The sequence below is a fragment of the Myxocyprinus asiaticus genome, chromosome 16 (genome assembly GCF_019703515.2).
Source record: "Myxocyprinus asiaticus isolate MX2 ecotype Aquarium Trade chromosome 16, UBuf_Myxa_2, whole genome shotgun sequence".
In the NCBI taxonomy this organism is placed as follows: Eukaryota; Metazoa; Chordata; class Actinopteri; order Cypriniformes; family Catostomidae; genus Myxocyprinus; species Myxocyprinus asiaticus.
Window position 1 is genome coordinate 10,047,905 of NC_059359.1, and position 11,620 is coordinate 10,059,524.

The 11,620-nt window shown below is 36.0% G+C and overlaps 1 protein-coding gene across 1 annotated transcript; it reads left to right on the forward strand.

The window, feature by feature from the left end:
* Positions 1-1,599: 1,599 nt before the first annotated feature.
* psmc4 (proteasome 26S subunit, ATPase 4) lies at positions 1,600-11,359 on the forward strand. The gene is made up of 11 exons (XM_051721951.1): positions 1,600-1,653; positions 2,329-2,427; positions 2,856-3,042; positions 4,570-4,716; positions 4,836-4,945; positions 5,053-5,146; positions 5,327-5,494; positions 10,101-10,177; positions 10,268-10,436; positions 10,595-10,650; positions 10,980-11,359. Exons 1-11 carry the CDS (start codon positions 1,618-1,620, stop codon positions 11,091-11,093), a joined length of 1,257 nt encoding a protein of 418 aa, XP_051577911.1. The 5' UTR covers positions 1,600-1,617; the 3' UTR covers positions 11,094-11,359.
* Positions 11,360-11,620: the final 261 nt, after the last annotated feature.

The following is an 11,620-nucleotide window of genomic DNA, read 5'->3' on the forward strand; positions in this document are numbered from 1 at the left end:
ATTTTGCACTAACCTATATGATATAATATAATATAATATAATGTTGCCTCTATATCTACAAAATAGCACTATAAATCCCCTGGGGGCCTTTTACCCCAAGTACATTGCTCATCTTTGTATATATATATATATATATATATATACAGTACTGTGCAAAATTCTTAGGCACATAAGATGTTTCACAAAAACATTTGTCTTAAGATGGTTATTTATATTTTCAGCTTTAGTGTGTCAGTAGGAAATATACATTTTAGACTCCCAAATATTTATTTTGCAAATAGAAAAGATTACAATAGAAGAACAGGGCACTCTGCAAGAGATGGCATTGCCCCCACAGAGTCCCCCACTGAACATCGAGTCAGTCTGAGATTACAAGAAGAGACAGAAGCAATTGAGATATCCGAAATAGATTCTAGGAGAATTGGTGCTGTTTTGAAGACAACGCTGGTCACACCGAATATTGATTTAGCTTTTTTTTATGTTTACTGGACTTTGTATGACGTTAATTGATAAATGAAAACTATTTATGGCATTATTTTTGAAGACATCCTCACTATGCAACATTTTTCCCAAGTGCCTAAAACCTTTGTACAATATATATATATATATATATATATATATATATATATATATATATATATATATATATAAATGCATTTTAATCAAAACAACCTATTATTATTTATTTTCATAGAAATTGTTGCTTCATCAATATTCAATAAAAATATATTTTTTTTTCAGTTGTTGGGTGTAATGCATTACTAAGTAATTAATTACTGTAAATTAATTTTTCGTAAAAAATAAAAAATAAAGGGATTACTCTTAATCTTAATTTTTCAGTATTTTAATGACAGTTACTTCTGATGTAATTGTGTTAAATACAGTATAGACTATAGAACAATTCTATATAAAACAATAGTGAATTTAAATCTAATGTTAAAATGTATGTTTTCTAATTTAACGCTGCCCCCTTAAATTCTTTGGCCAGTTCATTAATAAGTTATTTGATTTTATATGATTTATTTGAAAGAATTAAAAGAACAGTTTCATGTCTATCCTTGTATTTTTCATCTTGTGGAGGCTGATAAGGGTTTTAGAAGTAATTAGTAACAAGTAATGCAATTACTTTTCAGACAGAGTAATTAGTACAGTAATCTAATTACACTGTAGAATATGTAATTAGTAGTTAGTAATAAATTATTTTTTTTAGAGTAATTTACCCAACACTGACTTTTTAAAATCTTGATACATTTTGTGACGAGAAAAAGCACATTTTCCGTGATGTATGCCTTTAGCCCCGTTGTACCCTAATATAGCTTTCTACATTTATTCAAAGAAGCACACACTTTTATTGGTAGTTCATTGTATGTCAAAGATATTTAGGCTATACATTTCTCTACACACAAAGTAGGCTAACACTTAAAAAAGTGGACTTCTGCATTCAGATTAAATTATTTGACATTTGATTTTCTCCTGCTGATTTATTCTTACCCTAACCTATAATGTCTGGTGCTTTTGTAGCCCAAAATAAAGGGCTCTATCGGGAGAGGAGAGGAAAAGTATTATTTAAGGGACTTTTATGACCTACGACGTGACGTCAGTTCGCTACAAAGCAACATGGAGGACGGCGGAGTGCTGATTGAGAAGCCTCAGGTGAGATATCCCGTTGTATTTCAAGCATTTTTCAAAGACGGGGGCGGTGTTGCTGTCCTACTTATGTTAAATGAGATATGGTTCATATTTCAAAAATACAAATGCAGCAGGAACGCGAGTCTAAGGCCCTTAATCGTACTATAGATGGCGTCGATTCATTCAGCTGGCTGCAAATGCTCAGTCACGCCATTCTCTGACAGCAGCTAACGTTAGCACGTGTGCTGACACTCTTTTACAGGAGTAAAATCGCTCAGTGCTAACCTTTCAAGTTCAGATGTGTACTTCTCAACATATTTGTACTATATGTGGTCATTTTGGGGTTCACACATTCATAGCAGCAACAACATCAGTTGGGATATTTGTTAGCCATTTAGCTTAGCAATCTAATGCTTAACAGAAGTTCATTAACATTTATATACATGAATATATTTAGGCTAATTCAAAGTCTCTATGAATGTACATTTCAATTATGATTAGCGTTAGCATTATATAATGTAATGATGTTTAATAATGCTATTAATTGAAATGATTATAAAGTGTGTTTGTTTAGTGTTATTATTATGAACTCTCTTGTGTCCCTGGATTGTAGATTGAAATTTCCATGGTATATGGGCTTACACACACACACACACATGTGATCCTTATGTGTGTGTGATCCTTTTTGTTCCCCTACAGGAAGATGTACCGGCCCTGTTGAATTCAAGGCCCCAGACCGGCTTGTCTTTCTTAGCTCCTGAACCAGAAGATCTGGAGGACCTTTACAGCCGATATAAGGTTTATGTTTTCCTGTTGTTTTGTGAATGTTGTGGTGTTTTCTTTCACAATATTGGCATAATAGACATTAGTCATGGCAGCTTCCATATTTACTTTTTCATGAGTGAATAATGGAAAGTAGATGTGCAGTTTGTTCACTTGGTTGTACTATCCATATGTCAGAAGTCAAGTTTAATTATCACAACTCATGGAATGACATATTATTGTTTCATCAGCAGAATGGTCAATACCATTGAACAGACTATATACATCTATCCCTCACAGCCTCGTTTTCAATCGCAGAAAATTACATGCCATCAACTGTGACTAATATCTATACTGAGTAACATGACATTTGTTTATTATTTGTATAAAAGGCACCAATTATTACTGCTTTGAATGTTCCCATTTAATCACCTATTTAATTTGCCCTCATATCCACTGTGCAGAAGTTGCAGCAGGAGCTGGAGTTTCTGGAGGTGCAAGAGGAATATATTAAAGATGAGCAGAAGAACCTGAAGAAGGAGTTCCTTCATGCTCAAGAAGAGGTGAAGAGGATACAGAGCATCCCTCTGGTTATTGGGCAGTTTCTGGAAGCAGTTGACCAGAATACCGCCATTGTGGGCTCAACCACGGGTATGTGTATTAAAAGTATCAATTGTACTATTATCAAAAGACATTGTCGATCAACTCTTAACCCTCCTATTGTGTTCAGAATCTGCATACACATTTTGCATTCACGGGTCAGTTTTGACCCGGTGGAATTTAAGCTGATAAATCATACATAACCCTATGGTTTTCATCTAAATCTATATTGTAAGTCATTAATAGGTTCTTAACGGTTCTTAAAATATTTTTGGCATGTTAACTGACAAATATAAAAGTTATTAATTAATAGGCTATTTTTTTTTTTTTTTTAGAAAAAATAAAATGTAGAAATTCTTTGACATTTCAAAATATACATTAACTACAACAAAACCAGTATAATACATGTGAAGACATCTTTTTTTATTAACATTTCTGTGAAATGTATCTAAATATAACTTAGTATACAATATATAGACATCTAATGTGAGAATTACTAGTAATTGGAATGAATTTCATATTACTCATAAATGCTCAATACAGCTTGGTGGACCAACGTTTTTCAACTAAACATTATCAAAACAACTGTACAACTCAAGTATGCAACAGTAATACTTTACTAGGTTTTTAAGCAAAATCTATTCTGTTTACTTGCATGAACTGCCAAATGTTGATGCGTGAGTATGCTGCAAGCTGGTTCAGCATGCAGAGTAAAATGTGGACAATTTCCTCATTCAGGCCCTATTTAGACTAATGTTGATACTTTTGAACTTTCTCACCACACCCCTTTGGACAGTAGTACCTTTGATTTAGTTTATTTGTTATGTTTGTTACACCTGTCTTGTCTGTTTTGTACAGGAATCTGTGTGTGACTGTATGTGTGTGTGCATGTTTGTAAACAAGATGCAGTCCCAGTGAGAGATTATGGAAAAGAGGCAAAATCTAAGTGGAGTATTTATAAGTGTACAAAAAAATCTACATAATATCATGTGTAGACTAAAGCCACAATTGATGTCAAAATTGACAAACAAATGCAAAAGATTATATCTCAAACAATTGTATTTAAAAAAACTCTTTTTTTTTTATTATGTGTATTTTGATAGACTTGACAAAGTCCCAAAGTTTGGTTCCTGTACTAAAAACTATGTGGTATTTAAAAATTATCATCTACCTTTCTCGGGCCAAAAAATGCATGGAACGCAATAGGAGGTTTAATTGTTGGAGTCTTCAAAATGGCTTAAATTAAACACATTGGGGATGCTGCCACCCAGACCATCTTGAATTACAAGTCAGTGAGTAGTTCTAGTAGTACTGAGAACTGCAGATTATAGTTCCAACACATCCTTTGATTGCTGCTGCTTTGCTGTGGGGATGGTGCAATATGGAGTGTGTTTTCAGTGCCCTTTTCCTATGTAAACAACCACTATGAATTCAGTTAAATTCTTTCAATGCCAAATTTATGGTTTAACAATATACATGGTGTCACATGCATAACTTTTATATAGTTGTGTTTTATACTTAATGCTATTCATTTTCGATTCAACATTAATGTCCTAGTATATTTTTCTAAAAACTCAGGCTCCAACTACTATGTTCGGATTTTGAGCACGATTGACCGGGAACTGCTGAAGCCCAATGCCTCTGTTGCCCTGCACAAGCACAGCAATGCACTGGTGGACGTTCTCCCTCCAGAGGCTGATAGCAGCATTATGATGCTCACCTCAGGTAAGAGCATCTGCTGCAGTATTCCAATTGTCATGGGCAACCTGGAAATATAATAGAATTTGTGATTTCCAGGCCAACAAAAGTCTTGAAATTTTACACAATTTTGTTTATGACTTCAGATCAGAAACCAGATGTGACATACTCTGAAATCGGAGGAATGGACATCCAGAAACAGGAAGTGAGAGAGGCTGTGGAGCTCCCCCTGACACATTTTGAGCTCTATAAACAGGTGTTTGTTTGTGTGTGTATATGCATGGGTGCCAGCACCTATGGGAAACATGGGGTCACAGTTTAGCTGTTTCGTTTGTCAACTAAATTTTTAACTTTTGTTCACAGATTGGTATTGACCCACCCAGAGGAGTGCTGATGTATGGCCCACCTGGTTGTGGAAAGACTATGCTGGCAAAAGCTGTTGCTCACCACACCACCGGTATGTTTTAGAAAATCAAGGTCCACCATGGAGTTTTCATCCTTTAATCTCTTAAGTAACCATTCTCATTGATCGTTGAGGTTTTATTCATGAACATAGACTGTAATGAACAGAACAGAGGCACACAGTTATTTTTAAACTTTTATAGTCTCTTATCTTTGCTTTTCAAAATGTCTGCAGCGGCTTTTATCCGTGTGGTGGGCTCTGAGTTTGTACAGAAGTATCTTGGAGAGGGTCCGCGCATGGTACGAGATGTCTTTCGACTGGCCAAAGAGAATGCCCCAGCTATCATCTTTATTGATGAGATAGATGCAATTGCTACCAAGCGTTTTGATGCACAGACTGGAGGTATGAAGGTCCCGCTTTTTTGTTTGGCTGTTTATTTCAGAAATGTATCGATTAAACCATTATTCATGATAATATGCGTATTGTATTACAGGTATATACAATACACATATTGCAGCATGAAATTATTTTAATTGTTTATATGAAGTTCCCTGCAAATATATATATTTTAACATGGCAAATGAGAAATGCAGAGCACTGACATTTTTATAAAAGTATAATCATGCAAAAATGAAAATTCTCATTTTGTCAGTTAAAATGCCAAAAATATTTTAAGAACCGTTAAGAACCTATTAATGACTTACAATATAGATTTAGATGAAAACCATAGGGTTCATGTCCCGAGCTGCTCTTTTGCATACAACAATAGCTGATCAGGACTGGGGTTGTTAAGTGAATAAAAAGTGACAAAATCAAAATAAAATTAGTCCATATGACTCATGAGCTATAAGTCTTGTGAGGAGTAGGGATGTGTGAGACTGGTCGACTAAACGGTTCTGATGCTGCTACTCGACACTGGAATTACTAGTCGGTTAATATTTCCCCCCATTAAACTGATCATTCTTTTTACACATTTACATTTGGCTTTATATTTTTACAGAGGCTGCACTTAAATTACTGTCATTAATGTTACATATTTTAAATAGAATTAATAATACAAATATTATTTAAAAAGGATTTCTGGAGCAGATACAGAGTTTAATTTCACCTCAGGCTGCGCATGTTTCTTACCTCTCTCACTCGTGGCGCGCTCAGGAAAATGTCCTCTCGCTAGACATGCAAACTCAGCAAAGTAGTTAGGAAAATCACTTTGGTGGTGTGGGAATCGGCTTTCCAAATGTTTGAAAGTCCCTATGGATGTTTTCACATTTGAGTCTTCTTTACATCTGTGCATGCTTGGATGTTATTTTTCCGCTGAGCGGGCTTTTTCAAGTGCAGGATAGCCGACTCAGGTGAGTCAAGTCCTGTCTTTCACAAGACCATGTCGACGGGTTAATTTTGCTCATCAAAAAATGTATGCTTTTAAGTAGCCTAGAAAATAACTTTTAGACTAGGTATGCAATTTTTTTTTAATCTGCTGATTAAGAAAACTATTTTCAACAAGGTGCCGACTGCTTAACAGGTTAAACTATATTTTATTCTGTGTGCACGGCATGTTTAGAATACATTAGGTTTATTGCAGGCTACATCACAGGCCTATTTTTTCTATCCTATAGCTACTTTTTTTTTGTTTTCAACTGTTATTGGTTAACGTTCTTTACCGAACAGCTGTCATATTAGATCAATGGTTAATGCACGATTGCACGGCGTGAAATATGCGCAACTTAAGCGCATTTTTTTTTGTTCTTTTTTTTTTCTCTCTCATAGATTTGGTTTAGTCTACCTGTTAATTATTTTCAGTGTCCTGACTGTTTTAATATGTTAAGTAACTTTTACTTAGTGATTTCCATTTAGAACAGGCTTTTAATGGTTGTTCCATTTGATCCTGCATTATTCATTTGTTTTCAATAAATATGTCTATTAAATATTCGCTAATGTTGATTCAGTGAATGCGTGTCATGTTCTATATTTAATGTACAATGATCATAATTCAAGGTGAACACGTCGCAGATAAATGCCCCATTTCAGTGGAATTTAGCATCGGATTTGGAATAGATTAAGTATTTTAAATGGGTCGCATAAATTTATTTTTATTTTTTATTTTTTTACTGTTTTCTAAAGGTTGGTTTCTCTTTAGACTAGTCGGATACAAAACTTCCATTTAAATGATGCCGCGGAGAATAGTGTGGGCCTCCACACGAGCTACGTCTCCACGGTAATGTGCTCCACAAGCCACGTGATAAGATGTGTGGATTGACGGTCTCGGACGCGGAGGCAACTGAGAATCGTCCTCTGCCACCCAGATTGAGGCGAGTCGCTAGGCCACCACGAGGACTTAGTGCATTAGGGATTCCAAATTGGGGAGGAATAAATTTTCCCATTTGGCCAATTTGTTTCTTAAAGGGTTAGTTCACCCAAAAAATGAAAATTATCCCATAATTTACTCACCCTCAAGCCATCCTAGGTGTATATGACTTTCTTCTTTCAGCCAAACACAATTGGAGTTATATTAAAAAATTTCCTGGCTCTTCCAAGCTTTATAATGGGAGTGAATGGTACCTTAGATTTTGACGCCCAAAAAAGCTCATCCATCTATCACAAAAGTAATCCATACGGCTGCATGGGGTTAATAAAGGCCTTCTGAAACGAAGTGATGCGTTTTTGTAAGAAAAATATCCATATTTATAACTTTATAATCACTGGCTTCTGGTAACAGCCGTCCGCGCGATGTCGGCTCACGTAATCTTAAGACTTTATTCTGAAGCATCCTGAATAGACACACAAACGCACTATTTTAAGACTAATACAAATGTACAGTATAGCTAAAACAACTCACTACTTTTTTCCATTTTCCTTTGCTGTAAACAACGCGCGCTTCCGCGTTCGTCACTTCTCACCAGAGCTTATGCTACGCCCATGTCATATGCCGGAACTCAACTCTCTCGTGAACATGTGGACGGCCGTTACTGGAAGCCAATGATTATAGTTTATAAAGTTATAAATATGGATATTTTTCTTACAAAAACGCATCGCTTCGCTTCAGAAGGCCTTTATTAACCCCCTGGAGGCGTATGGATTACTTTTATGATGGATGGATGAGCTTTTTTGGGCTTCAAAATCTAAAGTACCATTCACTCCCATTATAAAGCTTGGAAGAGCCAGGATATTTTTTAATATAACTCCAATTGTGTTTGGCTGAAAGAAGAAAGTCATATACACCTAGGATGGCTTGAGGGTGAATAAATTATGGGATCATTTTCATTTTTGGGTGAACTAACCCTTTAAGGCCGCGAGGGTGCAAAGAATTGCCTGCTTGCATGTGAATAGTCTGAGACATGTAAACGGCCAATCACAGTTAGTTTTGTTGTTACGTGGCATCGTGTTACTACAATAACAGTGTCATTTTAACAGTCCGCTTATCAGAATCTGATAGATGCGTCAGACTCGTCTGAGCTCATAATTTTAAAGCTTGCGTGTTTCACTCTTCCTCTCTCTCCTCAACAGTTCCCTGTAACTTATAACTCTCTTGTCTAATAATAAAAATGCAAATATCAATAAAACAGATATTTACCGTCTGCAAATTTGCAAATACCTCGTTTAAACAAATGCAATAAACAAACCTCACAAAACTTGGGCAAATTCAGCATCCTGTGAAGCACTCATTTCTTCTTCTGAAGCACGTATTCTATCAGCCTCTTATTTCCCTGTAACATTTAACTGTCTTGTCTAATGATAAAAAGGCAAATATCATACTTCTATCATATACCTTCTGCAAATATGTGGATGTCTCGTTTAAACAGATGTAATTCACGAACCTCACGAAAATCCAACCTTTTCTTACCGTCGAGTGCTCATCTAATATCTTCCTCTGAGGCCCATATTCTATCAGCCAGAATCAAAACTTCAAGATCAGGATCAAATGTTCCTCTGTTTCACAAATCACGATGGTCAGTCTGTGACAATCCAAGCAGGTGATTCAGCACATTTAAACAGTCAGGTGATTGCTGCTCCCTCTGGATCCGCACAAGCTTGTGAGTGCAACTTCAAAGTAAATGCTCTTAACGTGCACTCTAAGTAAATGTCATATTCACTATGCACGATATGTACAATTGGTTTGATTAGGTCTTTTGTGAGAAAATGCGATTACTAATGCGCATTTTATTTCTTATTTCTGTCTTCCCTAATTTATTTAAAAAAAATTCATGTGCAAGTAAATTACTAAAATTTTATTACTTTACAGAAATCAGAAGAAACTGTCATATACCATTTAAAATACAATAAATTTTTTTTTAAAGATTCTTTTTTACAGGGGGCCTGGGTAGCTCAGCAAGTAAAGACGCTGACTACCACAGTCGTAAGTTCGAGTCGTAAGTTCGAGTCCAGGGCGTGCTGAGTGACTCCAGTCAGGCTTCCTAAACAACCAATTGGCCTGGTTGCTAGGGAGGGTAGAGTCACATGGGGTAACCTCCTTGTGGTCACCATAATGTGGTTCTCTCTTTCGTTAGGGCGCATGGTGATTTGTGCATGCCGCGGAGAATAGCGTGAAGCCTCCACGCATGCTATGTCTCCGTGATAACGCGCTCAACAAGCCACGTGATAAGATGTGCGGATTGACTGTCTCAGACGTGGAGGCAACTGAGATTCGTCCTCTGCCACCTGGATTGAGGCGAGCCACTATGCCACCACGAGCACACTGGGAATTGGGCATTCCAAATTGGGGAGAAAATCCACAAAAAAAATTTGTTTTTACAAAGTTAGTTTTGTGTGAAATTGAGTAAATGTAGTGCTAAAGTTTTTTTTTTTTTTTTTTGCAATTTTATGTTTTTATGTTATTGTTATTACTATTACATTTTGTGATATTGCTACTGTATCGGCAACACTGCTTGCTGGATATTGGCATCGGCCATTCAATATCGGATGATCACTAATACTTGCTGATAATCCCTGGTCCTGTGCACTGTATATTGTGTTCGTATTGTTGATTGTTTTTCTGTTATCTCCTTTGTAGCTGATAGAGAGGTGCAGAGAATCCTTCTGGAGCTCCTCAATCAAATGGACGGTTTTGACCAGACTGTGAATGTTAAGGTTGGAGAAATGTTTTAATTATTATTATTTCACTGTCACTTTCACTTTAAACCTTTGCTGATGTCCACTGTTTCACACTTTCTATGGCAGGTCATTATGGCTACCAACAGGGCTGACACACTGGACCCAGCCCTGCTGCGCCCAGGTAGGCTCGACCGTAAGATAGAGTTCCCGCTGCCAGATCGTCGACAGAAACGCCTGGTGTTCTCCACCATCACCAGCCAGATGAACCTGTCTGAGGAGGTTGACCTAGAGGACTGTATCCTGATTCTGCATAAAATGTTTGCTCAAATATTTTATAAAATATCTCAAAGACTTTAGTTTCTTATTCTTGACTGTCACAACCAAAAACTAAAAGTAGATGTTTAGAATATGCTTTGTATTTGCTTTTCACACTTGTCCTTAACCGAAGTGCAGATGTTGCCAGGCCTGACAAGATCTCTGGTGCTGACATCAACTCTATTTGCCAGGAGGTAAGCGAGAGGAGAATAGTTTAGAGCAGTATTTTCTTTGCTAAGCTAGTGTTCTGTTTAACAAATCTAAGTCCTTTACATTTCTAAAGCAACATTTGTGTTTAGTTATGTCTTTTAAATACTTTGAATATGACTTTCAGGATATATGCAGATTGCTCTTTGTAAACTGTTATATTAATATTATGAAACCTTTTTTACATTTTGAAATTCTGATCTGACACCTACTGTATACACTTGACAGTTTGTACTCTGCTTAACTTTCATACATTTTTTAAATCATGCATATGTTTTTCTGTTTATGATTAATACTGTTTCTTTCATGTTTATAGGCTGGTATGCTGGCGGTGCGTGAAAACCGTTACATTGTGCTTGCTAAAGATTTTGAGAAAGCTTACAAGACCGTTATCAAGAAAGACGAGCAGGAACACGAGTTCTACAAGTAGAAAATATTTGATATTGTAGACTGGATATCGGCACTCTGTTTCACATTTATTTGTACGTACTGTGTATCATTGAGGTCATAACACTTTGAACCTTGATTTAACCGTTCAAGGTTAACACTGCTTGTACTGGGACTTTGATTTCTAAAGATTTATGTATGTAGATAAAGTATGAATGCACACATGTACATCTTGTGTGCATTTTATGTTTCAATTTGAGGAAAAAATCAGCACCTCAAAAATGACCAATAAAATGTTTTTCATATAAATTTGTCTAAATTAAGACATTTTTTTTATAACAAGCACCACATATGCCAACAGAAAATTGAAAGTGAATTTTAAAAAACAGTGGCATACTGACCGATTTTATAGAAATGATGTTTGCCCTTTTATTTGCATAAATTGTTTTCAGAGGAAGTATCAACTGAGGACTCATGCATGTGATGGCAGATAAAAAAAAAGCAAAATGCTTCGTGAGAAAAGTTTTTAAACTAACTTAAGCTAATGCTGTATGACATGGGTAAAATTGA